This window comes from Salvelinus fontinalis, chromosome 15 (assembly GCF_029448725.1).
Source record: "Salvelinus fontinalis isolate EN_2023a chromosome 15, ASM2944872v1, whole genome shotgun sequence".
NCBI classification, from domain to species: Eukaryota; Metazoa; Chordata; class Actinopteri; order Salmoniformes; family Salmonidae; genus Salvelinus; species Salvelinus fontinalis.
Window position 1 is genome coordinate 27320858 of NC_074679.1, and position 27703 is coordinate 27348560.

The following is a 27703-nucleotide window of genomic DNA, read 5'->3' on the forward strand; positions in this document are numbered from 1 at the left end:
CCGGTCAACAATACAACAACAGAGGAGGTTAGCATTTTTTGGGGGGTATGATATTTGTGCGGCTGTAACTTTCTCACTCATCATTAGTCACGATTCATTCTGGAGTACAGAGCCAAAGTACAGAACCAAAACAACAACATTTGTCACTGTTCCAATACTTTTGGAGCTCACTGTATAATGCACCAGGTCCAGTATGATCAAGTCAGACACATGAAATTGGCCATTCAAAGAGAAAACCCATCCTGTACAGCAGTCTATCAGAGGAGTGGGGTCATTTGTGAGTCTGAAATGTGTTGCAGGTGGTGAAGCCGAGGAGGGGTGAGGGAGGTGGAGAGCTACTAACCGTTGGGCTGGCTAGAGTTCAGAGAAAAAAACCAAAATGAACATCCTTCTTTCTAAATATCACCCTGACATTCTTTCCACTGTTTCATAAAAATACCCCAGAAGAAAAAGCATGTTTATAGGTTGTCCAAGTCAGAGAACCTTCTGGAGCTCTTCCAAAGCCTTGAAGTGTGTGATTTACTCAACAGCGCTTAATGTCTATGACACACATTGTTTTATACTTAATTTTTCAACAGAATCCACCCCCTCCCGCAAGTACCTGCCATATTGTTTCATTTACAACCGGAGATCCCTCAGGCTATTATCCCCGAGTAGCCTTAAGGTGAGTGTATCTACACTGTACAATGCATTTGGACACTAATCAGAACCCTTTACTTTTTCCACATTTTTTTTACGTTACAGCCTTATTCTAAAATGTATTAAATACATTTTAAAAATCCCCCACATTCTACACACAATACCCCATAATGACAAAGTGAAATAAGGTTCATAAATTTTTTGGAAAATCTATTAAAAAGAAAAAACAGAAATACCTTAATTACATAGGTATTCAGACCCTTTGCTATCAGACTCGAAATTGAGCTCCTGTTTCCATTGATCATCCTTGAGATGTTTCTACAACTTGATTGGAGTCCACCTGTGGTAAATTCAATTGATTGGACATGATTTGGAAAGGCACAAACCTGTCTATATAAGGTCCCACAGTTGACAGTGCATGTCAGTGCAAAAAACAAGCCATGAGGTCGAAGGAATTGTCTTAAAAGCGCCAAGACAGGATTGTGTCGTGGCACAGATCTGGGGAAGGGTACCAAAATATTTCTGAAGCATTGAAGGTCCCCACAAACACAGTGGCCTCCATCATTCTTTAATGGAAGATGTCTGGAACCACCAAGACTCTTCCTAGAGTGGGCCGCCCAGCCAAACTGAGCAATCGGGGGAGAAGGGCCTTGGTCAGGGAGGTGACCAGGAACCTGATGGTCATTCTGACAGAGCTCTAGAGTTCCTCTGTGGAGATGGGAGAACCTTCCAGAAAGACAACCATCTCTGCAGCACTCCACCAATCAGGCCTTTATGGTAGAGTAGCCAGACGGAAGACACTCCTCAACAAAAAGGCACATGACAGCTCGCTTGGAGTTTGCCAAAAGGCACCGAATGACTCTCAGACCATGAGAAACAAGATTCTCTGGTCTGATGAAACCAAGATTGAACTCTTTGGTCTGAATGCCAAGCTTCACATCTAGAGGAAACCTGGCACCATCCCTAAGGTGAAGCATGGTGGTGGCAACATCATATTGTGGGGGGATGTTTTTCAGCAGCAGGGACGGGGAGACAAGTCTCTGAATGTTCTTGAGTGTCCAGCCAGAGCCCGGACTTGAACGAAAACCTCTGGAGAGACCTGAAAATAACTGTACAGCGATGCTCCCCATTCAACCTGACAGAGCTTGAAAGGATCTGCAGAGAATAAAGGGAAAAACTCCCCAAATACAGGGGTGGCAAGCTTGTAAGCATCCTCCCAAAGAAAGACTTGATGCTGTAATCACTGCCAAAGGTGCTTCAACAAAGTACTGAGTAAAGGGTCTGAATACTTATGTAAATATGATATTTCCGTTTTTAGTTTTAATAAATTAGCAAACATTTCTAAAAACATGTTTTTGCTTTGACATTATGGGATACAGTGTGGAGCTTGATAAGGGGGAAAAAACAATTTAATCAATTTTAGAATAAGGCTGTAAAGTAACAAAATGTGGAAAAAGTCAAGGGGTCTGAATACATTCCGAAGGCACTGTATATACACAAAAGCATGTAGACACCCCTTCAGCCACACCCATTGCTGACAGGTGTATAAAATAGAGCACACAGTCATGCAATGTCCATAGACAAACATTGACAGTAGAATGGCCTTACTGAAGAGCTCAGTGACTTAACGTGACACCGTCATAGGATGCCACCTTTCCAAAAAGTCAGTCCGTCAAATTTCTGCCCTGATAGAGCTGCCCCAGTCAACCATAAGTGCTGTTCTTGTGAAGTGGAAACGTCTAGGAGCAACAAGGGCTTAGCCATGAAGTGCTAGGCCACACCAGCTCACAGAACGGAACCACAGACTGCTGAAGCGCGTAAAAATCGTCTGTCCTCGGTTGCACCACTCACTACCGAGTTCCAAAATGCCTTCTGGAAACAACGTGCGCACAAGAACTGTTCGTCGGGAGCGTCATGAAATGGGTTTCCATGGCCGAGCAGCCGCACACAAGCCTAAGATCACCATGCACAATGCCAAGCGTCGGCTGGAGTGGTGTAAAGCTAGCCGCCATTGGACTCAGTGAAAACGCATTCTCTGGAGTGATGAATCACGCTTCACCATCTGGCAGTCCGACGGACGAATCTGGGTTTGGCAGATGCCAGGAAAACACTACCTGCCCCAATGCATAGTGCCCAGTGTAAAGTTTGGTGGAGGAGGAATAATGGTCTTTGGCTGTTTTTCATGGTTAGGGCTAGGACCCTTAGATTTTGTGAATGTGAATCTTAACGCGACAGCATATAATAACATTCTAGACGACTCTGTGCTTCCAACTTTGTGGCAACAGTTTGGGGAAGGCCCTTTCCCGTTTCAGCATGACAATGCCCCCGTGCACAAAGCGAGGTCCATACAGAAATGGTTTGACGAGATCGGTGTGGAAGAACTTGACTGGCCTGCATAGAGCCCTGACCACAACCCCATCGAACACCTTTGGGATGAATTGGAATGCCGACTGCAAGCCGGACCTAATCGCCCAACATCAGTGCCAACCTCACTAATGTGCGTGGCTGAATGGAAGCAAGTCCCCGCAGCAATGTTCCAACATCTAGTGGAAAGCCTTCCCAGAAGAGTGGAGGCTGTTATAGCGACAAAGGGGGGACCAACTCCATATAAATGCCCATGATTTTGGAATGAGATGTTCGACGAGCAGGTGTCCACATACTGTGTTATACACTTAATGACCAAAAGTAACACTAACAGTGCATTGTTCTTCCTATGGTGTATCCCTTACATTGCTGACCAGGTAGATCCCTCGTCCTCTTGAAGATGCTACTGGCTTAATGATCCAGGGACCCTGGTCCTTGACGAAAGAACCTGGGATGAGGCAGAGAAGATGGGGAAGAGTGGCGTGCTGTGAGAAAGACTAGCGGAGAAACATGGTGGCTTATTGTGTTTACAGTAATGAGAGTCAATAGATGTTAACAAACAAGCAGGACTTACTACAGAACTCCTGGTACTCTGAGGGAAGCACAAAGGTCTGAGGGACGATGTGGAAGTTTTTAAAGCCGTGAGATTGCTGCATCCGCTGGATGTTTTTATACAGCCGATCTTTGCGCGTCAGTTCATATGACCTGGAAATGAACAGGCCCATTGACCTTTCAGCTCAAAATGCTCGAGTTCTCTACTGCTTGGATGCTGATAGAAATAAGAGCTTGTACAAACACAATGGCAACAAGACAACTCTGCATGACAGTTTGATTCATTTCATGTTTTAGAAAGGCACTTGTTCAAACGAAATGTTCTTTCCTGTGAAAGCCAATAAATACAAGGTTGAATTAAAGGAGCTTAAACAAAGAAGCAGTGTGAATTTTTACATCAGGAACTGCAGCAGGCCAATGTGACTCCACTCTGTGTAGTTGGACACACAGTCATACCTGGGAAAGTGGTTGACCTTCTGGAAGTCTTGAAGGCTGCGTAGGAGGTAAGGCTTGAGGTGAGACCCCGTCCACATGAGGTTGAAGTCATTACTGTTTGGATGGATCTGAAAAACAGACCTTCCAGTCAAGCTCAGATCTCAGTTATGTACTTCAGACTATTCAGAGGCAGTACTCACACTAAGACCAAACTATACGCAACAGCAGGGGAAATCGCTAGGAAAATTAAAGGACATCAAAACAGGAAAAATATAGCCTTGGTGCAAACACAAGGTTTGCACAGTTACTGTTGATAACCACAGTTACTGTTTGATATGCATCACATCTGACGGCTTGATAAAGATGGATCCGAGGCTCAGATCCGATACTCAGCCACTAATCTCTACCTTCAAATCATCTCAAAGGGAAGCCAGCTCACCAGCTATTTTAATCACAATCATATTAATTTATATCTGTTTTGTTTTATTCATACCCTTCTGCGCTCCTTTGTGAAGAGGCAGGTTTGACATGGGCCAGCACTAACTGCAATGAGAAAGCCAGATGTTTGCAATAGAGGGTTATTAAACTTTGGCTCTGGGATGATGTGGCAGACACTAGCATGTCTTTGATGATGGGTTTAGTGGGAGTCAAGTGGCATTGAAGTGACAAAAAAATGAATTATTAGTAAGTGCTTGGATGAAGCAATAATGGGGAGTGTGCTCTTGTGAAACAGGATTAACACTATACTGGGCCAACTTTGTCTGTGCGTGCATTTCCAGGCTTCGACATAGACTGTGTCAGTCAGGAAAAAACAGACCTATCCCCTTACAACACATGACAGAGAGGAACATACAGTACCAGTCAAAGGTTTGGACACACTAACTTATTCAAGGGTTTTTCTTTATTTTTACTATTTTCTACATTGTAGAATAATAGAAAAGACACAAAAACTAATGAAATAACACAAATGGAATCATGTAGTAACCAAAAGTGTTAAACAAATCAAAATATATTTTATATTTGAGATTCTTCAAAGTAGCCATTCTTTGCCTTGATGACAGCTTTGCACACTCTTGACCAGCTTCATGAGGTAGACACCTAGAATGCATTTCAATTAACAGGTGTGCCTTGTTAAAAGTTAAATAGTGGAATTTCTTTCCTTTGAGCCAATCAGTTGTGTTGTGAAAAAGTAGGGATGGTATACAGAAGATAGCCCTATTTGGTAAAAGAACAAGTCCATATTATGGCAAGAACAGCTCAAATAAGCAAAGAGAAACGACAGTCCATCAATACTTTAAGGTCAGTCAATTCGGAAAATGTCAAGAACTCTGAAAGTTTCTTCAAGTGCAGTCGCAAAAACCAACAAGCGCTTTGATGAAACTGGCTCGCATGAGGACCGCCACAGGAATGGCAGACCCAGAGTTAGCTCTGCTGCAGAGGATAAGTTCATTAGAATTACCAGCCTCAGAAATTGCAGTCCAAAAAAATGCTTCAGAGTTCAAGTAACAGACACATCTCAAAATCAACTGTTCAGTGGAGACTGCGTAAATCAGGCCTTCATGGTCAAATTGCTGCAAAGAAACCACTCCTAAAGGATACCAATAAGAAGAGATTGCTTGGGCCATCAAACACGAGCAATGGACATTAGACCGGTGGAAATCTGTCCTTTGGTCGGATGTTGGTTCCAACCGACGTGTCTTTGTGAGACGCAGAGTAGGTGAACGGATGATCTCCGCATGTGTGGTTCCCACCGTGAAGCATGGAGTAGGAGGTGTGATGGTGTGGGGGTGCTTTGCTGGTGACACTGTCGGTGATTTATTTTGAATTCAAGGCACACTTACCCAGCATGGCTATCACAGCATTCTGCAGCGATACACCATCCCATCTGGTTTGCGTTTAGTGGGACTATCATTTATTTTTCAACAGGACAATGACCCAACACACCTCCAGGCTGTGTAAGGGCTATTTGACCAAGAAGGAGAGTGATGAGTGCTGCATCAGATGACCTGGCCTCCACAATCATCCGACCTCAACCAAATTGAGATGGTTTGGGATGAGTTGGACGGCAGAGTGAAGGAAAAGCAGCCAAGAAGGGCTCAGCATATGTGGGAACTACTTCAAGACTGTTGGAAAAGCATTCCAGATGAAGATGGATGAGAGAATGCCAAGAGTGTGCAAAGCTGTCATCAAGGCAAAGGATGGCTACTTTGAAGAATATAAAATATATTTGATATGTGTAACACTTTTTTGATGTAGAAAAATAGTCAAAATAAAGAAAATGTACATGTGTTCAAACTTTTGACTGGTACTGTATGTGCAAGTGAATCAGAATGAGATTTCATGTAATACCTCATGGAATCCATGAGTGGTCAGTAAGCCACGAACCAGCCGGCTCTCCGTGCGCACAATCTTGAAGGCCAGGTTGTACCGTTCTGTAAAGACAAAACATGAACACATAACAGCATAACATTACCATTCAACAGAAATTAAAGGATTGGGCCAGGATATGAATTCAACAGAATTCTATACTCTCATATCTTTAGAATGTTTCTTATGGACATCGTACCTCCAACAGAACGGATGTTTCCATCTTTAGAGACGATGGCTTCAGCAAAGAACACCAGGACTGGGATCTTCCTGCTGAGGCCACTCCAGGCAATGCAAGGATGGTCCCTGAAGAGACAAAGAAAAACAGATAAATAAAGTATTCTTCTATTCTTACATTGAGAGGGTCATGCAGGGTCAAGCTACTCAAGAGTAGAGTTTATACTTTAAGCTCAAAAAATTAAATATGGGTGACAAAATACCAATATAAAGTCCAATAAAACAAGAACCTAAATGAGAGGGAAGAGTATCTAAAACACGGCATACCATTAGCCTAAAGCTGTAAACCCTTTCCAACATATCGTTAATGTCTCTTTATGTTGAGTTTAGAGTCCTGATGATGCTACCCTTAGGGTGGTGGAACACAATCTGACATGGTGTTTACATTAGCGAAGCAGAGTGGTCGAGCCACACACAGTCTCATGGATACTGAACAATAACAAACCTGTCAAGTAACAAACACTCTGGTAACATTGCACTGAAAATATCTGATAGGTTGGCTGTGTCTGGTTCTATCAGTGACCATGGTGGGGATAAGGGCCTCTTTACACGACACAAAAGAGTCCCAGGAAATATATTTTTGTAGTGTAAAGAGTAGGATCTAGATTCAAATCTCTCTGAGAGACGTTTTTAATACATTTTAGTCTCTGATGACCAGGTCTGAGATAGGACTATTCTATACATTTTTAACAGATTACATTACAGCTCTTTCAGAATGATCTAAGGTGCATTGGCAGATTAATTAGTTGCCAAAGAGTTTAGTAGCCTAATGAAATTTGAATTCAGGACTAGATGAAGACAAGACCGTGAACTTCTTGGCCTCTTCTGCTGTGGTAGTACATGTTCTATTTAAGGACATACTTGAGGTGCCAGGCTATTTAAGTGCCAAATTGATCACATTTATAGACACCAAATAAGCCAGGCTTAATTTAGAGTGCACAGTAAGCTCTAGTTAACTAAGTTTAACCACATATTGACACTTTATACAGTATATTTAGATCATACAGGGATCTGTTCTTACAGTGTTTATTATTGCTGCATATAATTACATACTAGAACTATTTGAATTGAATAGGATATCAGTGGTGGCAATGAGTTTAAACATTGATCTGTGTATTTTTCTGTGTTACTTAGCACACTAATGTTGCTTTCTACAACTAGAAGGAAATGTAACAAAACCATTAGAAACACTTAATCAGAACAGCCACTTACTCTTGCTCGTCCTCTGAGGAGGACACGGAATCCTCTTTATCCCGGATCACAGTTGGCATTTCCACCACAGTGAAGGGGGAAGTACCTCCTGACGAAATCTGCTTTGAGTCAGGTATCTGGGGTTATGACGGTGGGCATCTCCAGCTCTCACCGTCTACTGTTGAAATATCAGTCAAGTTAAGACACAGCATTTTCATACTGAAGAATACACTGCTGTCTGGAATTGAGTTAACTTATATATCAATAATATCCATGCATAAATTAATATTATGAGTCCATATTAGCACTGTCCAGAAACAAGCTGAATCATAGACCGTCAAACACCTAGCCCTAACAATGTAAAATATTTTGTGTGTTGCTATTACAGCTAACGCTAGCTATGTTACATAGATATTACTAGCTCATGATACCAGCCAGCTAGGAACTTTCTGCAACATCTGAGATTGGTTAGCTACTTAGCTAACGTTAGCTAGATAGCTAAATTAGGTAATAAGGTTGGCACGTTAGCTACCTAGCTTTACTGTGTTTTGTAATACAAATTATATGTTTCATTAAGAGAGCAAGCTAACGTTCTGTGTTTTGAATCATGACAGCCATAAAACTAACATTTAAACATACCCAACTCTTCAGCATAGGATAAACTTCTGTATTCGAAGAACCACAGTTAGCTAGCTAGCCATCATAAAAAGTCTTCCTGTAGCTAGCCTATTTGTAACTACAACAACTGACTGGCAACCAATGGCGAGAGCATGCGCACTGCCCGTTTTTGGCCACACAACTTCCAATTTGTGATGAATTTCTATAATTCCAAATATGCATCATAAAATAAGAATTACAATGTTTTTATTGAGGGATAAAAACGGACTTGGGCATTCCAATGCCTGCAATGTACTACTGAATCGGTGCATTTGGTCAGAGAATGTCACACAGGGAATGCTTTGGAATATTCAAGACGAATTACATTGTCTAGCATAGTATTGAAAACAATTGATAAAGTAATATAATAGATTTTTGGTGTTTTAATTTTTATAGTAGCGAATGTAAATCGTCGTCACTTCGTCTCCTGTGGCCGGGACCACCAGGAGAGCTAAATCAATCGCGCCCACAGTCGCAACTGTGGGAATGATTGGTGGAATGAGCGAAATAAGGCGGAACCTAAAAGCACGTTACCAGTCGAACGACCCATTGTGATGAATGGGACGATGATGAAGCCATCTTCTGAGCTCTATAATTGGCCAAATTGAATGTCCATATCAGCTAGTTATTGACCTGACAGGACAATAGCGAGCTTCACACGGTATTCTCAATCTCCAAACATTAGCAATGTTTTTACAGACATGTTGACATTATATGCCTATTGATTTCGACTCGCAGATCACTGTCGTATCACTATTGTAGAAGGTAAGTTAGACACATACATAATTTTGTTTGTATCGCGCTAGCAATGATGGTTGTTGTTGTAGCTAACGTTAGCTATAGTACCTACGATCATGGTGGTTCTTGCGACCTGACAGGTACTGTAGCATTCATCTGAGCTGTAACAAGCAGAATGAAGCTGTTATTTTCTTGTTTGTTTTTGCAAAGTGCTATGCTGTCTGCCCCTTACTCTCAGCCAACGTGTCTGGCAGGTGCATCCCACAGAAGGCAAGGATGAGTCGTTTTCTGAATGTTCTGCGGAGTTGGTTGGTCATGGTGTCTGTCATTGCCATGGGAAACACCGTCCAGAGTTTCAGAGATCACAGCTTCCTCTCTGAGAAACTCTACACGGGGACACCAGAGTTTGGTGAGTAGTTTCTACACGGGATTGCAACACTCTCTCTAAAGCAGGCCATGACAGATCTTACCGTGCAAGGGTGGGTGTGGGTGCACGATTTTGTTCCAGCCTGTAGGATGTTATTATGCCTGTGTATAAGACTGGTAGACAAATCAATGTGGAACCATCACAGGCGCTTTACAACAGCAGTATGCTTAGTCTCCTCCAAGGTGCAAGGAATTCAGAGAACTTCATGTAGGTTCTGCTTCCTTTTTACAGTAAATGGCCTCCAAGCAAGAACATTTGGAATCTGGACATTGTTGTCGTCAATTATCCGCTGCGCGTGCGCCATAGACATTCAGAACAAAATGTAAGATTTGCTGCATCCCTGCACTGTTGTCTGTTAATGCAACAGTGAGTGCATAAACTGTGATTTGTGTTCTGTCAGTCATCTTAATTAGTTGTCTCCTCCTCCTTCATGTAGGCTCTATCACATCACCCTGTGGACATTTGTACTGGCTCTGGGACACTTCCTGTCTGAAGCCTTCATCTACAAAACGGCACCTCTGACCATTGGCGTTATGGCACCTCTCATTGTGGCGAGTAAGTACTGCAGCTCTATAATCCCATCTGATCAAATAGTGAGCTTGTTTTGTTAAAACCAGTAACAGTGTTAACAAATCATCAAACTACCAGGTACATAAGGTGCATCGCTCAACTAAATGTTTTGTCTGATGGAACTTGCTCAGAGCTTGTGCTGCTAGTGTCTATTATTGCAAAGTAAACCCATTGCATCCTCTCACCTCTAAAGGTTCCTCTATCGTGGGAATGCTGATTGGGTTCCAGTGTGTTCCAGAGCATCAGGAAGAGGTGGGTGCACGGCAGAAGAAGCGGAACTGATTCCAAGCAGCAGAAAACTGTTTTAGCCCAACTCTAGAGAAAGCTGCAGGATAGTCTACTGCTTCTTGCCTTGATGAATGAGTGGTATATTTACTATACTGTATGTACACAAAGACAAGAGTCCAATATGTGTAAACTTTTTTAAGATGGGCTATGCAATAAGTGGGATTTATTTTGCAGATGACTCGTTCCTGTGCTACGTGATATGTACATGTGCTACAATATACTGTGGTTTTTATGGCTACAGCTGTTTCACTCTTACACTGAAAATTGAACAGTGATTGTCTATCAATATTTCATGATGTACAATAATAATGCATAAATGTAGAGGTGATTTATGTATTAATTATAGTTTGATTGTGTGATAGGGCTTGTGACTGGATTTTGACATCTGTCATTCATAGTACTTTAATGGAGGATCTCAACATTGGACCTTTTGTCTTGCTTTCTAAACTGCTCTGAGTGATAGTGAGTGATTTCTGTATGTTACTGGATTGTGTCTGTCATGTAACATGTCCATGAATAAAGTAACAGAGCATTTTTCTCAATTAAAAAAAATAATAATAATATTCACCAAGTGCAATTGTTCACAGTATCTGAGAAGTTGTCCAAACAATGTCTACAAGCAGTTTTACAAAACTATAATTATGTTCTTCATTACAGAGTATGACAAGCATTTTAAAATTGCATCACCATTTGTACAGTACCAGTCAAAAGTTTGGACACTTATGCATTACAGGGTTTTTCTTTATTTTTACTATTTTCTGCATTTTACAATAATAGTGACTACATCAAAACTATGAAAGAACACATGAAATCATGTAACAAAAGTGTTAAACAAATCAAAATAGATTTGTTTCCTACCATTTGCATTGACGGCTTTGAACACTCTTGGTATGCTCTTAAACAGCTTCACCTGGAATGCTTTTCCAACAGTCTTAAAGGAGTTCCCACATGCTGAGCACTTGTTGGCTGCTTTTCCTTCACTCTGTGGTCCAACTCATCCCAAACCATCTCAATTGGGTTGAGGTCGGGTGATTGTGGAGGCCAGGTCATCTGATCCAGCACTCTCCTTCTTGGTCAAATAGCCCTTACGCAGCCTGGAGGTGTGTTGGGTCATTGTTCTGTTGAAAAACAAATGATACTCCCACTAAGCGCAAACCAGATGGGATAGCGTATCGCTGCAAAATGCTGTGGTAACCATGCTAGTTAAGTGTGCCTTGAATTCAAAATAAATCAGTGTCACCAGCAAAGCACCATCACACCACCACCTCCATGCTTCACGGTGGGAACCTCACATGTGGAGATCATCCATTCACCTACTCTGCGTCTCACAAAGACACGTCGGTTGGAACAAATAATCTCAAATTTGGACTCATCAGACCAAAGTACAGATTCCACCAGTCTAATGTCCATTACTTGTGTTTCTTGGCCCAAGCAAGTCTCTTCTTATTATTGGTGTCCTTTAGTAGTGATTTCTTTGCAGCAATTCAACCATGGCCTGATTCACGCAATCTCCACTGAACAGTTGATGTTGATGTGTCTGTTACTTGAACTCTGTGAAGCATTTATTTAGCCTGCAATTTCTGAGGCTGGTAACTCTAATGAACTTATCCTCTGCAGCATAGGTAACTCTGGGCCTTCCTTTCCTGTGGCGGTCCTCATGAAAACCAATTTCATCATAAAGCTTGATGGTTTTTGCGACTGCACTTAAAAAAACGTTCAAAGTTCTTGAAATGTTCTGCATTGACTGACATTCATGTCTTAAAGTAATCATGGACTGTAATTTCTCTTTGCTTATTTGAGCTGTTCTTGCCATAATATGGACTTGGTCTATTACCAAATAGTGCTATCTTCTGTATACCCCCCTACCTTTTCACAACACAACTGATTGGCTCAAACGCATTAAGAATGGAAGAAATTCCACAAATTCACTTTTAAGTAGGCACACCTGTTAATTGAAATGCATTCCAGGTGACTACCTCATGAAGCTGGTTGAGAGAATGCCAAGAGTGTGCAAAGCTGTCATCAATGCAAAGGGTGGCTACTTTGAAGAATCTCAAATATTAAATATATTTTGATTTGTTTAACACTTCTTTGGTTACTACATGATTCGATATGTGTTATTTCATAGCTTTGATGTCTTCACAATTATTTTACAATGTAGAAAATAGTAAAAATAAAGAAAAACCCTTGAATGAGTTGGTGTGTCCAAACTTTTGACTGGTACTGTATATACAATGATTATACAAAACAATATACTGTATAATTTGAGTAAAAAACACTTCTTATAAGATTACACAATCATTCAAAAATAAAAATCACTGAACAACTTCTAACTGCAACACATCAAGTCAAATAAGCAGATGAAAAAGGTTTCTCAGTAACAAAACCACAGGTCAAAAGAATCATATACTTTAGAAAATACAACACTAGCCTACTTCCAAAAAGTCCATTGGATTGTCTCTCGCCACGCTAATGATTTTTTGCTCACATTCTGTTGTCATTGTGTTCCTTTAAAGGCTATTTAACAAGTCAATGCAGATAAATATTAAATAGAATAGTCCCAAAGTTCTAAGAATGTGGTTAAAGAGGTTGAGTCCTTACGAGACATACTCAGATGCACAGTATCAACCATATTCACCATTATCAGCAGGACTTGTTACTTTTATTTATTATTTTTTACTTATCTATTTTTTTACTTAACATGTATTTTTCCTAAAACTGCATTGTTGGTTAAGGTCTTGTAACAAATCAAATTTGATTTGATTTGATTTACTCACAATTATCTCCTTGTAATACTATATGGCAGATAGCAATCTCAAAATCCTGTTAAGCCACTAGGTGAGTTGGCTTGATTGGATCGGCCCTCTGAACAGACTGCCATTCAACTGAAACCACTGAATCTGTAGTCTAATTTTAACTAACGTTAACAAATTCCAAAAATAGAACAGTTACATTAATGCTTTCTGTTCCAGTATGGTATTGGTCAAATGTCAGGAAACAAAAAGCAGTTTGAATATTGCTCATATCAAAATGCACAGACATCAACATTTATAATATTTAGATTGGAGACATTTAAAGCTAGAGAAACCAAATGAAAATATTAACATTTCATAGTGTACTCTCAAAAAGTGACAGTTAAACATGAAATATCAGCACAAAAAAATTGAAATACCCTTGGTTGTGCTTGATAATCAAACCAGTTATCTTCTGACGAGTAATTTGCTGTAGAGGGAGAACCTGTGTGATTCCAAGTGTATGATGGGATTTCTTTCTTTTCACACCCGTTCAACTGGATTTCCTCCTTATACTTTGATGTCCTTCAGTGTAGCTTGCTGTGAGAGGCCTTCCTGTGGGTGACCTGCCTGTTTCTGTCAAATCAAAACATTACTATTAGAAATCAGATTTTCCTAATGATGTTCCAATATTATATTATGTATTGTTACTACATGTTAAAACTTTATATTGTGTTATTTCAATTGAGGTGGAGCTTACAAACAACAGAACATCTTCTTATTGGATCTCATTATACCATAACATTGTTGAATACTCCTTTCTGATTGGCTTGAAGGACATTCTAGAGTGTGCATTATTTCCCTTTATAAACTGGGTGGTCGAGCCCTGAATGCTGATTGTCTGAAAGCCGTGGTATATGAAACCGTATACCACGGGTATGACAAAACATTTATTTTTACTGTTCTAATTACATTTGTAACCAGTTTATAATAGCAATAAGGTACCTTTGGTGTTTGTGGTATATGGCCAACATATCTAGGCTAAGGGCTGTATCCAGGCACTCCGTGTTGCGTCGAGCATAACAACCCTTAGCCATGGTATATTGGCCATATACCACACCTCCTCCGGCCTTGTTGCTTAAATAACGCACTGTATGTTTGCATGGTAGAATTCAATGGCTATAGTTAATTTTTACATGTTTTTGAAAGCAAAAGTTGAATTGAAAACAGTATTGGTATTGTTCAGTGGTGTAAAGGACTTAAGTAAAAAATACTTAAAATACTATAAGTAGTTTTTATGGGTATCTGTACTTTACTTTACTATTTATATTTTTGACCACTTTTACTTCACTACATTCCTAAAGAAAACTCCCAAACCTGCTTGGACCCTAATGCTTTAACAATCCCTATAATCTGTTTTGGCTAATCCCACAAGGCATCTCAATCCTCATTATTGCTATTTTCACTTAGCAGAAATAGCAAGTGCCATGCCTTTGTTTAAGACCTTTTCGCCGTATTGAGGTGGGTTATAGACTACAGTATTTTGAAAAGACTATGAGTAAATTAAGTGTTTGATGTGTTTATCTTCCAATGGGAGTTCTCAACACATCACCAATACCAGTGCTCTTTATGATTGCAGTTTGTACAGTACTGTACAGCTGCAGCATTCTTCTTGTGTGATATAACCTCAAAGGCTTGATGCCCCTACCTTGGCAGGTGTGTGTTTGGGTTTTAGTGAGATTAGTGTCAGGACTGCTGCTCCTGAGGGCTGCTGGGTGCTGTGGCCCCGTAGTCCTGTACCCGAGACGGGCCTGCAGCCTGGAACAACAGCTAGGGAATCAAGCACAAGAGGGGCCAAGGGCTCCTCCACCACTGCCATCATCCCCATCACCATAATCCCTCTGCCCTTACCAGGCCCTCCCATAACAATGGCCTCTAATTCCAGCACTCCACCTGCCTCTAGAGAGAGCCTCCTCTTAATGAGGACTGGGGGTGGAAATGATATGACATAGAACTGGATTAATGGGATTATTGTAGTTTTGCATAAATGAAGTGAGTAAAGCTCCCAACCTGCATTGAGATAAAAGAAGTGATAGCAATATTCTCATAATAGAAAGAATACAAGCGCTGAGCAGAATGGATTTGTTAGGTATGAGAGTATTGTTAATGATTAAAAGTTGATTTGAACATCTCATCATCCCTGACCACTGGTGAATTGAGCCTGAAGTTTATTATGAATCTATTATATGATTAAAGCTCATTTTGTTTGATAAAATTGCATTTTATATTGAGTGAGCAAGCCATTTTTATATGATTTATTTTGCTGCCAAATGAGTGTAATTGCCTACTGTAAACTACAGTATGACGAAACAGTATGAGTCAGTGTCATATTATTGTAGTTTATTACTCCAGATAAACGAGAATGATAATTCACCCTGATATTGTGTGATAGCTTTCTATAGTTCTGCAAACTGTAGTCATAATAATCTGTGACAAAAGGCATCTTTGTAAAACAGGTGCTTGTGTTGAATGAAACAGAAACTTCTCAAACATAAATTCTGTATCAAACACCCGCAAGGCATAGAATCAAATACAGCGAGTTGGAGAACTGACAGCAGGTGCAGAGTCATGCTTTCAGAAACACCTGGGTCGTTTTCAGAAAGCTGAAGAAAAGCATGGTGGTGTGTAACACCTGCCTGTAACCCCTGTGTCCACTCGACAGCAAGCAAGAGGAACCCAGCCCCAGAGAAGCAGCCAGCCAGAATAGTCCATTGAATGGAGCATCAGCCAGGGGCAGTATCCGACACAACCCCTTTCACTGGACACCAAATAGCAGAAACAGACACACTTACACTCGCCACCTGATTCTCAGCCAGACGGTTGGCCTTTTGCCGTCGGAGGTCAGACTTGATGAATGCTGTAAGATTTAGGGAGAGGAAAGGCACTTCTCAGAAACATATATTCAGGAATGCATGGGTCATACATAGCATACATATTTAGGAATACACAGGACATGTATAGCCTTTGAAACAATATGGGAAATGTCCTACTGTATATAGAAAATGTGTTCATTTTCATCATGATCATTATAAGTCACTAGAGGGCATTATTACTCCATGATGAATGTTAGACACAGCTGTTGTGCAATGTTGTCTTGACTGACACAATGATCTGAGGAGTCATGCACTACTAGAGCCCCATATAATGTGGATTACATAACATGTCACTGTGCTTAACTATAACAACTGCAGGCAAAGGAGTCCAATGTTCAATCAACTGTAAAGCTACTCGGGGGGGCAAACTCAACCTGTCATAATGGTCCCTATGAGGAGGAAGACACATAAAAAGATGTTTCCAGCGAATGTGCCAAAGTGGTCTATGATCTTCCCTTGACCGATGGTGAATATGATCCCAAATATCTGGAAGATGAAGGGCAAATGAGGGGAGTCAGCATGAGAGTTGATCATCTCTAAACACATTCATACATACAGTAGACCTCATGCATACAACAACACTTTCGATGCTGTCATTAGTATGGTCCCTGTTACCTGAGCTGAACAGTTGAGCAGGCCTGAGGAGGTGCCCTCACCCTCTGGGAAGGTCAACTCCACAGCAAACTCAAAGCCAAGTGGCAGGTACCCAGTCATGAAGAACCTAAAGATATAGGAGGTTTATCAGTGTTGTTGGTACTTGAGCTAAAGAGCATTTGAACATTTCATGCCTGCTGACTGTGCTGAGAGAAAATCAACTCCACAATCAAATTCCCTCTGTGGCCATTACCTAGCATACCCTTTAAACCTTCAGCTCTTGGTCATCTCCTTTATACATCAATTAACAAATGATAAAATACTTATTCAACTCCAAGGTAAAATAATGAATATTGCACAGAATCATTAAAATTAGCTTGTCTGCCACAACACTTTGCATTCAATTGTATTTTAACACAACTAATCAGTGTCTCAAGATGTTGTCTGTCTCTTCTCACAGAGTGGCTGTTTAAAGAGCAAGGAGGCAGTTTGTAATGTAAATAGCATACAGTGTTCCTGGAGTGTGACCAGAAAAGAAGGCCTAGTCTACCCTCTCTTACAACTGACATGTTTGAGGTGGGAATAGCTGAGAAATGCAAATCATTCACAAACATCATTGTGTTTGGTCACAGTGTTAATTCACTCTTACCCTAGAGCCCCTGATGTCACAAACACCACCCATAGGTGGCCTGAGTTCAGAGTGAAGGCATAGACCACCATTCCCACGAAGGACATGAGATACACAGCCAGGGTAGTCTGTCTGGGGAGAGAGGTAAACAATATTAGTTTGTTTTATCCTGCTTTTGCCTGTATGAAATCTACTGTATGTTTGTATAAACAAAAATATTCTAACTTTATTTGGTGCCTTGCTCAATATTGTATAATCCATATAGGATTTGAATGAGTCTGCAATGTTTTTATCTCATCTGGATATTGCTTTTACATAACATGACCACAAAGCACTTCAGAAAAGTCCCAGTCCTGAAACTTCCCACACACAGCACCTACACAGCACCAGCAACAAGTTCCAGTTCTCAGTTGGCATGCAGAACTGTTGGATGAGGCTGGCTGTGGTTTCACTGTCAACACCTCCCATCCCATTCTTTATGAGAGGAAAAACAAGATTCCTAAGACCCCCTTAGCATAACTCTGGCATATTCTGTCCAAATTCAACATGCTTACTATGGTGAAGCTCTTCCTGTACAACCACAAGTGAAACATTGCTCCACTCAGCTGTTGTTGTTAATACAACTTAGTCCTGTGACTCTCTCACATGGATGTATGTCAACAACAGAAATATGGGTTGACTGCTTTGGCTGAATATATTAAAATGGCATGTGAAGAATTGTTCTGTTTTAGACTGCTGGGTGAAGTGAGGGTTAGGGGGCTAGGTTGGCAGGTAAACACTTGGTTTTGGCACTGCAGTTGTTATTCACAGATGTGTAAAACTGGGTGTCAGCTGCTACTGAACCACATAGATGAATCATTGTTTGTTCGAGATCAGGTCAGAAGGTGTTTGATGAACGGCTGCTCTGTGGTGAGAAACAACAGCCTGTTTTATTTGACCAAAACAAATAGAAAAGGTCAAACGGAAGTAGACATTGTCTGTGCAGATGTCTGAATGACTGCATGAATGTCTCCGGAGCTTCCATTCCAACCGGCCAGTACTTCAGCTGAAAGGAGGCTTGGACAAAGCCTGTCAGCTTAGATATGCAGGGAGACGCATCAGATTCCACACTCAGTTCCTCCAGAACCTCAGCGGTTCCCACTTCCAACACAAATACTTCATCCACCTAGAAGCCTGCCTTTGAATAGGAGATTTAAAAGACTTTCATGCAGAAAGTGCTTTGTTTAGAGTGGCTAATGAGAGAGGCTGTTGTGTGCAAGAGCCTAGCCCATCCGATATCATATTGGGTTTACTGTTTTTATAACCCCGGAGCTCAAGAAAGTATCACAACATTACTGATTGTTACCTTTTCAAGCTATGGTATTTTTGACAAAGAATAAGTTATTGGGATACAATGTATAAGACTCGTGAGTAAGCTTAGGTAGATACAGTGAATCTGGCTACTGCCTGAGCATGAGAGCAGAATTAACTAGACTATACACAATAGTTTCCACTAATCACCTTTTAATCAGTAATTAACAGGGCAAAAGTTCTCAAAGATGACTCATCAGCAGTTACTAAACCTTTTTAGTGGACCAATTACAACAATGCAAACAAATTGAGTTTTGATGACTGACATGACCTACATAAACCACATCCTTGTTACTTCCATGTTCAATATTTACATACTAACCATTAGATGGAGTCTGATGGTGTCAGAAAAATAAGATTTATGTTATCTAAATAAAGAGCGTTCAGTTGACTGACTTCATTGCGGAGCTTGACCAAAAAGCTTCAGAGGATCATGACATTTCCTGGGAATCTTCTTATGTCATCAGATGAAAGATTAGAGTCAGCAGCCTTGTCAGCAATCAGCTACAGCCACACTATTATAATCTTATGAAATGTGTCTTAGGTGGGGACTGGATACCTTGTGTATGTTACCTTATTTAGTTACTTAATTCTAAGAAAGAGCCACTGAGATAGCAAAGTCACAAGAAAGAGTTGTATCTAGGAGCATTATTCTGATGTAATTATGTGTGTTTAATTTCAGTTAAGTCTTTCTTGGGTACTCTCAAATGTTCAGTCCTAGGAGGGATAAGAATGTCTTACTTGTAGGTTTTGGTCTTGTCCAACCAGATCCCACATATGAGGGACCCCACCATCCCGGCAATGACAATGGTGAGGCCAATTCTCCCAGCATTCACCTCTTCACCCTTCGGGGAAATAAATATTTTACTTATTTGAGGAGGGACCAACTCAATATCTTCCTTTGAATACGTGTGGCTATAACTGCAGGTCATGGCCAGTTGTGTTAAGATTTGGGGTGAGACTTACTGGATAATGCTCAATAATCATCCGGTTCAGCAGTGTGGAAACAGCATAGAAACAACCGACATTCAGCCCTGCAGAAAACATAAAGAAACATGTACGTTTTGTTTCTGCACTCTGAGTATTTTGCAGGATCTGTAGTCTGCAGAGGAGCAGATCTTTATTTAGTTTGAGCGAGGAGGCCTGCAGGGAGAGCAGGGGGATCCACATGGGACACTGTGTTTGGGTTTCACTGGCCCTGTCCTAAAGGAAGCCTAGCAGACACACACATGGAACCCATACCTGGACCTTACCCATTCTACTACTACACTAGTGCAAGGAGACTATTTTGACTTTGGCATATATCTATTTGACTTTGGCATAGATTGTGGAGTGTCACTCCATATTTCTTTGGTTTGGACAGCTTTGCTCCTATGGTTTTTGTCTTATTTCTGAACATCCTAAATTGCTACATCAAAGGGTAAACAATGTAAAAAATGTACAAAAACACAATACACTACCTGTCGAAAGTTTTAGAATACCTACTCATTCAAGGGTTTTTCTTTATTTGTACTATTTTCTACATTGTAGAATATTAGTGACTATGAAATAACACGTATGGAATCATGTAGTAACCAAAAAAGTGTTAAACAAATCAAAACATATTTTATATTTGAGATTCTGTCACGCTCTGACCTTAGTTCTTTGTATTTTCTTTGTTTTAGTATGGTCAGGGCGTGAGTTGGTTGGGTTATCTATGTTTGTGTTTCTATGTTGGGTTTTTCGTTTGGCCTGATATGGTTCTCAATCAGAGGCAGGTGTTAGTCATTGTCTCTGATTGGGAACCATATTTAGGTAGCCTGTTTTCTGTTGTGTTTTGTGGGTGGTTGTCTTCCGTGTTTGTGTGTTCCACACGGAACTGTTTCGGTTTTCGTTCGTTCAATTTATTGTTTTGTATTTCAGTGTTCAGTTTGTTCTATTAAAGTTTCATCATGAACACTTACCATGCTGCGCTTTGGTCCTCCTCTCTTTCTCCCAACGAAGATCGTTACAGATCCTTCAAATTGCCACCCTTTGACTTGATGGCACGTTTGCACACTCATTCTCTCAACCAGCTTCATGAGGAATTCTTTTCCAACAGTCTTGAATTAAATCCCACATATGCTGAGCACTTATTGGTTGCTTTTCCTTCACTCTGCGTATCAACTCATCCCAAACCATTTCAATTGGGTTGAGGTTGGGTGATTGTGGAGGCCAGGTCATCTGATGCAGCACTCCATCACTCTCCTTCTTGGTCAAATATCCCTTACACAGCCTGGAGGTGTGTTAGGTCATTGTCCTGTCGAAAAACAAATGATAGTATCACTAAGCCCAAACTAGATGGGATGGTGTATCACTGCAGAATGCTGTGGTAGCCATACTGGTTAAGTGTGACTTGAATTCTAAATAAATCACAGACAGTGTCACCAGCAAAGCACCCCCACACCGTAACACCTCCTCCTCCATGCTTTACGGTGGGAAATACACAAGCGGAGATCATCCATTCACCCACGCCATGTCTCACAAAGACACAGCGGTTGGAACCAAAAATCTCGAATTTGGACTCCAGACCAAAGGACAAATCTCAACCGACCTAATGTCCATTGCTCGTGTTTCTTGGCCCAAGCAAGTCTCTTATTCTTATTGGTGTTCTTTAGTAGGGTCAGTCATTACGGAAAATTTCAAGAACCTTGAAAGATTTTTCACGTGCAGGCGCAAAAACCATCACAGCCACAGGAATGGAAGACCCAGAGTTACCTCTGCTGCAGAGGATAAGTTCCTTGGAGTTACCATCAGATGACCTGGCCTCCACAATCCCCCGACCTCAACCAAATTGAGATGGTTTGGGATGAGTCGGACCGCAGAGTAAAGGAAAAGCAGTCAACAGGTGCTCAGCATATGTGGGAACTCCTTCGAGACTGTTGGAAAAGCATTCTAGGTGAAGCTGGTTGAGAAAATGCCAAGAGTGTGCAAAGCTGTCATCAAGGCAAAGGGTGGCTATTTGAAGAATCTCAAATATAAAATATATTTTGATTTGTTTAACATATTTTTTGGTTACTACATGATTCCAAATGTGTTATTTCATAGTTTTGATGTCTTCACTATTATTATACAATGTAGAAAATACAAAAAATAAAGAAAAACCCTTGAATGAGTAAGTGTTCTAAAACTTTTGACCGGTAGTGTAAATCTAACCAAGTAAAACGTCATATTTCCAAACGCCAGTGTCACTGTACCTGAAGTTAGAGGGCATGACATAGGTAAAAATTGAACTCTAGCATTTAAGTCATCGTTGATATTGAGATGACACAGCCGCAGCAGCCAACAATTTTGTAAAAACGTAGTCACACTTTTATGGACTGGTAACGCTACCATTACACCTTCAATTAGTTAATCATCAACTACAGGACTGTGACCTTTCAACCATAAGAATCTGATGGTAAACTTCAAATCCTCACACCTCACTGTTTCAAGAGACCTTCAGATGTACACATGTACAGTGCGCTGGATACAAAACCTAGTGAGAGATATATTCACATATCTCTGCACAAACTGATAACGACCCTCTATTGATCTGACCGGCCATAGGTATCCTGGCTCTTTATGTTTTCTCAAATAATAGGAGTCCAAACATGATGGTAGACATGGGTGTGGTTTGAGAGTGATTGAGGGTGAGTAGGACCCACCATAACTGATGACAAGGAGCATGAAGGGTAGGTTACGCAGCAGTCTCAGGATAGAGGCCATGTAGGAGTACTCTTCTAGAGGGGTGCTCCTGGCCTGGACCTGAGCCAGGGTGGGAGGGATTTCCGGCTTCTCTTGGAACACTGTTGGACACAGATAGAGAGCCGAGAAGGATAATGTAAATATGCTGATATACTGTAGTGTCGAGGTTTGTATGCAATTCCCCTGACACTGGACCATTCATAAATTATCTAGAAACACCCAAAATATAATAGAAAAGAGTATGATTGCATCTGATTGAATCTGAAGTTGCACAGCTGTGCTCCTGCCTGTCAGAGCCCTTTAAAAGAGAATGTTTGAAATGGATCCAACCACAAACCAATCCTCCCCCTTGTCTGTTCCCCTAAGAAAAACAAGCAGCAGTCACCCAAATAAGCTGGTGATAGCAACAGAATAGTGCACGCTTGGCCAATGGCCATCCCATGTGGCTAAAATCCTACCATCTGTGCTCATATCAATCAACACAGACACATAAGCACAGTAGGAGTCAAGACAGTCACAGGCAGTCAAAGAGCTCTGGGGGACTGTGGGACAGGAAGGTCCAAAGTTACAGCCAGGGTGGTACAGCACACACAAGGCAACAAACAGGGCCTGTCTCTGAGAGCCAGAGAGAGAGAGAGAGAGAGAGAGAGAGAACAAGAAAGAGAGAACGAAGGAGAGATGATACATGTCCGGGACTTCGCCTGAGGACTGGAGAGATAAGATAAGGAGACACAAAGCATTGGAGAGATGAGATGCACCAGTAACTGTTTGCTTCCTCCACGCCCCTGGTGCTTTCCAGAATGTGTCAGTCAGTCAACAATAGCCACGCTGGAGAGGCCAGCTCCAACGTTCAGTCTGAGAGGGAGGGGAGGAGAGCTCAGCTCACTGGGACAGGAGTTCATAAAGGCGTCAGATAACTTCAGGGTCGGGGAGTAACTGATTACAAAAAAAGCTGTAACTATAAATCAGATTACAGATACTTTTGAAAAATGTGATGATTACTTTTAGAGTACTTTTAAATGTAAAAATACATTATGACACCTTTCTGTTTTCTCAATGACATTCAATGTATCATTGGGGGGGGAGAAATAACACAAGTTTGTTCCACCTGAGCGAGTCTGACCACAAGTCAGAGACCACTATGATGACACACCAAATGCATTTGATGGATCATTTTGGTCTTCTTCTAATGCCTCTTAAGGGGAAAGTAATCCAAAAGGAATTGAAAGTAATCCGATTACGTAACTGAGTTTGGGTAATTACCTTAATGATTACAATTTTGGACAGGTGATAGCAAAAAATAGTGAAAGCTTGGCCAATGGCCATCCCATGCATTCTCTTGTTCTCTCTCTGTAAGTAACTGTAATTGATTACATTTAGAAAGTAACCTTCCAAATCCTGGATATCTTACAGCACCAAGCTAACAGAGGTCTTCAACAGGCGTCAGATATCTTACAGCACCAAGCTAACAGAGGTCTTCAATAAGCGTCAGATATCTTACAGCCACAAACTAACAGAGGGCTTCAATAAGCGTCAGATATCTTACAGCACCAAGCTAACAGAGGGCTTCAATAAGCGTCAGATATCTTACAGCATCCAGCTCACATTCATAACCACATATGAGTGACACATACAGTACAGCCACCACATCAGCACACTGCATCCTACATTGCCTGTTTGTTTAAACACACCTTTATAAAGGCACAATTGATATTAACTGATATCAAACATTGGTTGATCTCAGGGCCTTTGAGAAACAGGTTCCTGTTTGTTTAAAGACAAACAGACAGACGGAACATACTGTGTATCAGTTTCCTTATATATTTTTTAATACAGATTCACAAGGGATATATAGTAGCAGTTTGAGGTGGGATCAACCACTCAGCAGCAAACCTCATCTGACTGAGAAATCCAATAAATATAGCCCAAAGATAGGATATAAATACAATATGCATCCTATCTCCTAAGTGCAACAATGTTGCTGGCCAGGCCTCTATCTGCCCACTGCCTCCCACCATGGCTCCAGTTCTTCTTCTAAGGCCAGGTTCCATGTCTAAACTTGCCCAATATGACTCCTTCAACAAAACATTGGAGGCCCCAAATCAGAAGTGGAATGACCTGGTCTGTGTGTTGAAAGAAAAATACTTTCAAATGCAGTTCAAAGAGGTCGTCAATCCACAGTCAATTATAGTGATTACAGCCATGTGGTTTCCACAGCAAGTGAATGAAGAGACATTGACTGGTCTGTTCAGAGCACATCTCAATATGCACTAATCCCCGAGAATGCTGAACTATCCACCAACACTGCCAGGAGAACATGACTGCCAGGAACAAGTAGACATCCAGGACTACAGAACTGCAGACCCAATGATGAGCCCCGGATATGCAATGCTGCAATGTAATCATATTCAAACTTCCACAGCAGAGCTCTCAGTGTCCCTGTTTAAAAATAGTCTTACACTGATACAAGTCGAAAACAAGGTCACAAGGTTATGGGCCGTGGCTCCGTTTGTCGTCTACCAAGAGTTTATTATGAGTTGTTGATACATAGACAATGCCAGGGGAAAGGAAATACTGACATTAAAATGTAATGTATTCAACACCTCATACTGGCGTTATAATGAATTCAACACCTAAGGCTCAGAATGATTGAAAGAGTTATATGTTATAATGGGAATGAGTTTAGGAAGGAGAAACTACTGACCAGCTCTGTGTGTTAGCCTTAGGCCATTCTGTATGTATTAGAATGGCCATTTTCCCTCGGGACTTACCGAAGACTACGAGGATGAAGATCACGGTGGCCATTCCAGCAGTGATGTAGAACATGATGCTGATGTGGTATGCCAGATCGTCCATATCGTCAGCATTTGGCACGAGGATGGGCGGCACCAGGAAGCCAATGGCAATGCCCAACTGTAAGTGAGGGAGACAAAAATACACAAGCAATCAATGACTCCTCCCATCACACCTCCACACACATATAAAGCAATGCTATTAAGGGGAAACATATAGACAAACTATAACGTTAAGTCAAGCGTGAAATGTTTAAACAGTCCTATATGGCTATACTGCTTGATAGTTGTTAGAGTGACAGTAAGTAACTCAGCTATGGCAGAAACGCATGCTTGATTAGGTGTTGACATGAGTGCACACAAAGTACAGAAAAGAGAGTGTGGCAAGTCATAAAGTTAATGTCAGGGCCATATTTTAATGGCAGGGCCATATTTCTTGGTAGTCCAGAAATCAGGATAAAGTGTCTTTGCGTCTTTCACAACCCCTTGTACACTGGCCTATATTCCCCCTCTCCCCACTGTCTGGCAACAATTGTGGTGGTTTTTGGACATTGAGGGTTGCTAAACCTTCCAAATTTGAATACCACATGTGCCCATGTCCTCATCTTCCTAGAGCCTCAACATTCCAGAAAGGACATCAGACAAGGTCCCATGACTCTAGGGGAAAGGTGAACGTGAGACAAGGTCAAGAGATGACAGAGGCATGCTCCTCGAAGGAGGGCCAGAGTGTGACATCTCCCCATCACCCTCCCATCATGTTGCTTCCTCATAGTTGCTGGGACACTCTTACCCTGCAACTACCCTCTAGGGAATTCACTGCACAAAATGTCAATACTGGTGTTGACGTTGTTTACCACTACATGACTATAACTTTGATGAACTTACCTGAGGGACAGCTTAGTAACAGACTCACATGAGCATTTTAAAGATCAGCATTCCTACAACAGAATAACTGAAGTGTGATATTTGTTCAAACTCCATCATTTGGTTCAAGAATATAAATGTCATACTTTCTAAAAGAAAAGGTTGGTACCAGTCCATCTTAATGCATTACAATGGACCTTTTAACATGTTCCCCAAATCAACCTTTTCAAAACAACTCCCGAAATACCATTCAATTTCCACGCTATGTTTGAGCAAGAAGGCACGAAAGGGTGATGTATATGGCCAATATACCACGGCTAAGGGCTGCTCTTATGCACGACGCAGCGCGGAGTGCCTGGAACAGCCTTAAGCTGTGGTATATTGGAAATATATATCACAAACCCTCAACGGGCCTTGCTGCTATTATAAACTGGTTACCAACATAATTAGAGCAGTAAAAATAAATATTTTGTCATACGGTGTTAAGGCTGTTGCTCTCCTCATCCTCGGATGAGGTGAGGAGAGAAGGATCTTCAGACCAAAATGCGGTTTCAGGGAAATAAGCCATCTTTTATTTATAAACGACGAAAACTGATGATGATGGCAACACGAAAACAAACACTTTAACAAACTTACAAAATAACAAAACGACGTAGAACGAAACCTGAACATAAACTCACATCACTAAACGTAAACTCACGGACAGGAACGTTACATCAAAACACACGAACAGCCAAACAGCCCCGAAAGTGAATAACATCGACAACGACGAAGACATCACAGGAGACAATCACCCACAAACAAACAGTGAGAACGCCCTACCTAAATATGACTCTTAATTAGAGGAAAACGCAAACCACCTGCCTCTAATCAAGAGCCATACCAGGTAACCCAAAACCAACATAGAAACAGATAACATAGACTGCCCACCCAAAACACATGCCCTGACCATAAACACATAAAAAACAACATAAAACAGGTCAGGACTGTTACAGAACCCCCCCCTCAAGGTGCGAACGCCGGGCGCACCAGCACAAAGTCCAGGGGAGGGTCTGGGTGGGCAGTTGACCACGGTGGTGGCTCCGGCTCAGGACGCTCTCCCCACACCACCATAGTCACTCCCCTCTTCTGTCTACCCCTTCCACTGACCACCCTAAAACTACCTTCCCCTAAATAAACGGCCAGCACCGGGACAAGGGGCAGCACCGGGACAAGGGGCAGCACCGGGACAAGGGGCAGCACCGGAACAAGGACCAGCACCGGGACAAGGACCAGCACCGGAACAAGGGGCAGCACCGGGACAAGGGGCAGCACCGGGACAAGGGGCAGCACCGGGACAAGGGGCAGATCCCGGCTGAAGGACTCTGGCAGGTCCTGTTTGGACGGCTCTGGCAGGTCCTGGCTGGACGGCTCTGGCAGGTCCATGCAGGCTGACGGCTCTCGACGCTCATGGCAGACTGACGGCTCTCTACGCTCATGGCAGGCTGACGGCTCTCGACGCTCATGGCAGGCTGACGGCTCTCGACGCTCATGGCAGGCTGACGGCTCTCGACGCTCATGGCAGGCTGACGGCTCTCGACGCTCATGGCAGGCTGACGGCTCTCGACGCTCATGGCAGGCTGACGGCTCTCGACGCTCAT

The 27703-nt window shown here is 41.7% G+C and overlaps 3 protein-coding genes across 9 annotated transcripts in view; 1 reads left to right on the forward strand and 2 right to left on the reverse strand.

Moving 5' to 3' along the window:
- Positions 1–8897, reverse strand: part of ttll5 (tubulin tyrosine ligase-like family, member 5) — a 99092-nt gene extending 90195 nt beyond the window's left edge. For 2 of the 5 annotated variants that reach the window (XM_055863152.1, XM_055863154.1), the window contains exons 1-7: positions 8425–8897; positions 7807–7963; positions 6557–6663; positions 6340–6422; positions 4012–4118; positions 3578–3708; positions 3369–3451 (exon numbers count right to left, since the gene is read on the reverse strand). In XM_055863152.1, coding sequence (XP_055719127.1) covers positions 3369–3451; positions 3578–3708; positions 4012–4118; positions 6340–6422; positions 6557–6663; positions 7807–7865 — 570 coding nt within the window. In that variant the 5' untranslated portion in view covers positions 7866–7963; positions 8425–8897. The remainder of the gene's footprint in view (positions 1–3368; positions 3452–3577; positions 3709–4011; positions 4119–6339; positions 6423–6556; positions 6664–7806; positions 7964–8424) is intronic. The other 3 variants (XM_055863153.1, XM_055863150.1, XM_055863151.1) reach the window with 2 other exon arrangements.
- A 151-nt stretch (positions 8898–9048) lies between these two features.
- Positions 9049–11032, forward strand: erg28 (ergosterol biosynthesis 28 homolog). Of its 2 annotated transcripts, none has more exons than XM_055863159.1 (5): positions 9049–9207; positions 9419–9589; positions 9839–9929; positions 10044–10162; positions 10371–11032. In XM_055863159.1, exons 2-5 carry the CDS (start codon positions 9457–9459, stop codon positions 10457–10459), a joined length of 432 nt encoding a protein of 143 aa, XP_055719134.1. In that variant the 5' UTR covers positions 9049–9207; positions 9419–9456; the 3' UTR covers positions 10460–11032. The 2 variants fall into 2 exon arrangements, with proteins under 2 accessions (XP_055719134.1, XP_055719135.1); XM_055863160.1 differs by having other exon boundaries at positions 9435–9589.
- The window catches only part of flvcr2a (FLVCR heme transporter 2a), a 33307-nt gene continuing 16601 nt past the window's right edge, over positions 10998–27703 (reverse strand). Inside the window, exons 2-11 of one of the 2 annotated variants that reach the window (XM_055863155.1) lie at positions 25179–25320; positions 22368–22508; positions 19669–19736; positions 19444–19547; positions 17374–17484; positions 16746–16851; positions 16505–16616; positions 16050–16114; positions 14906–15015; positions 10998–13833 (exon numbers count right to left, since the gene is read on the reverse strand). In XM_055863155.1, coding sequence (XP_055719130.1) covers positions 14944–15015; positions 16050–16114; positions 16505–16616; positions 16746–16851; positions 17374–17484; positions 19444–19547; positions 19669–19736; positions 22368–22508; positions 25179–25320 — 921 coding nt within the window. In that variant the 3' untranslated portion in view covers positions 10998–13833; positions 14906–14943. The remainder of the gene's footprint in view (positions 13834–14905; positions 15016–16049; positions 16115–16504; positions 16617–16745; positions 16852–17373; positions 17485–19443; positions 19548–19668; positions 19737–22367; positions 22509–25178; positions 25321–27703) is intronic. The other variant, XM_055863156.1, reaches the window with a different exon arrangement.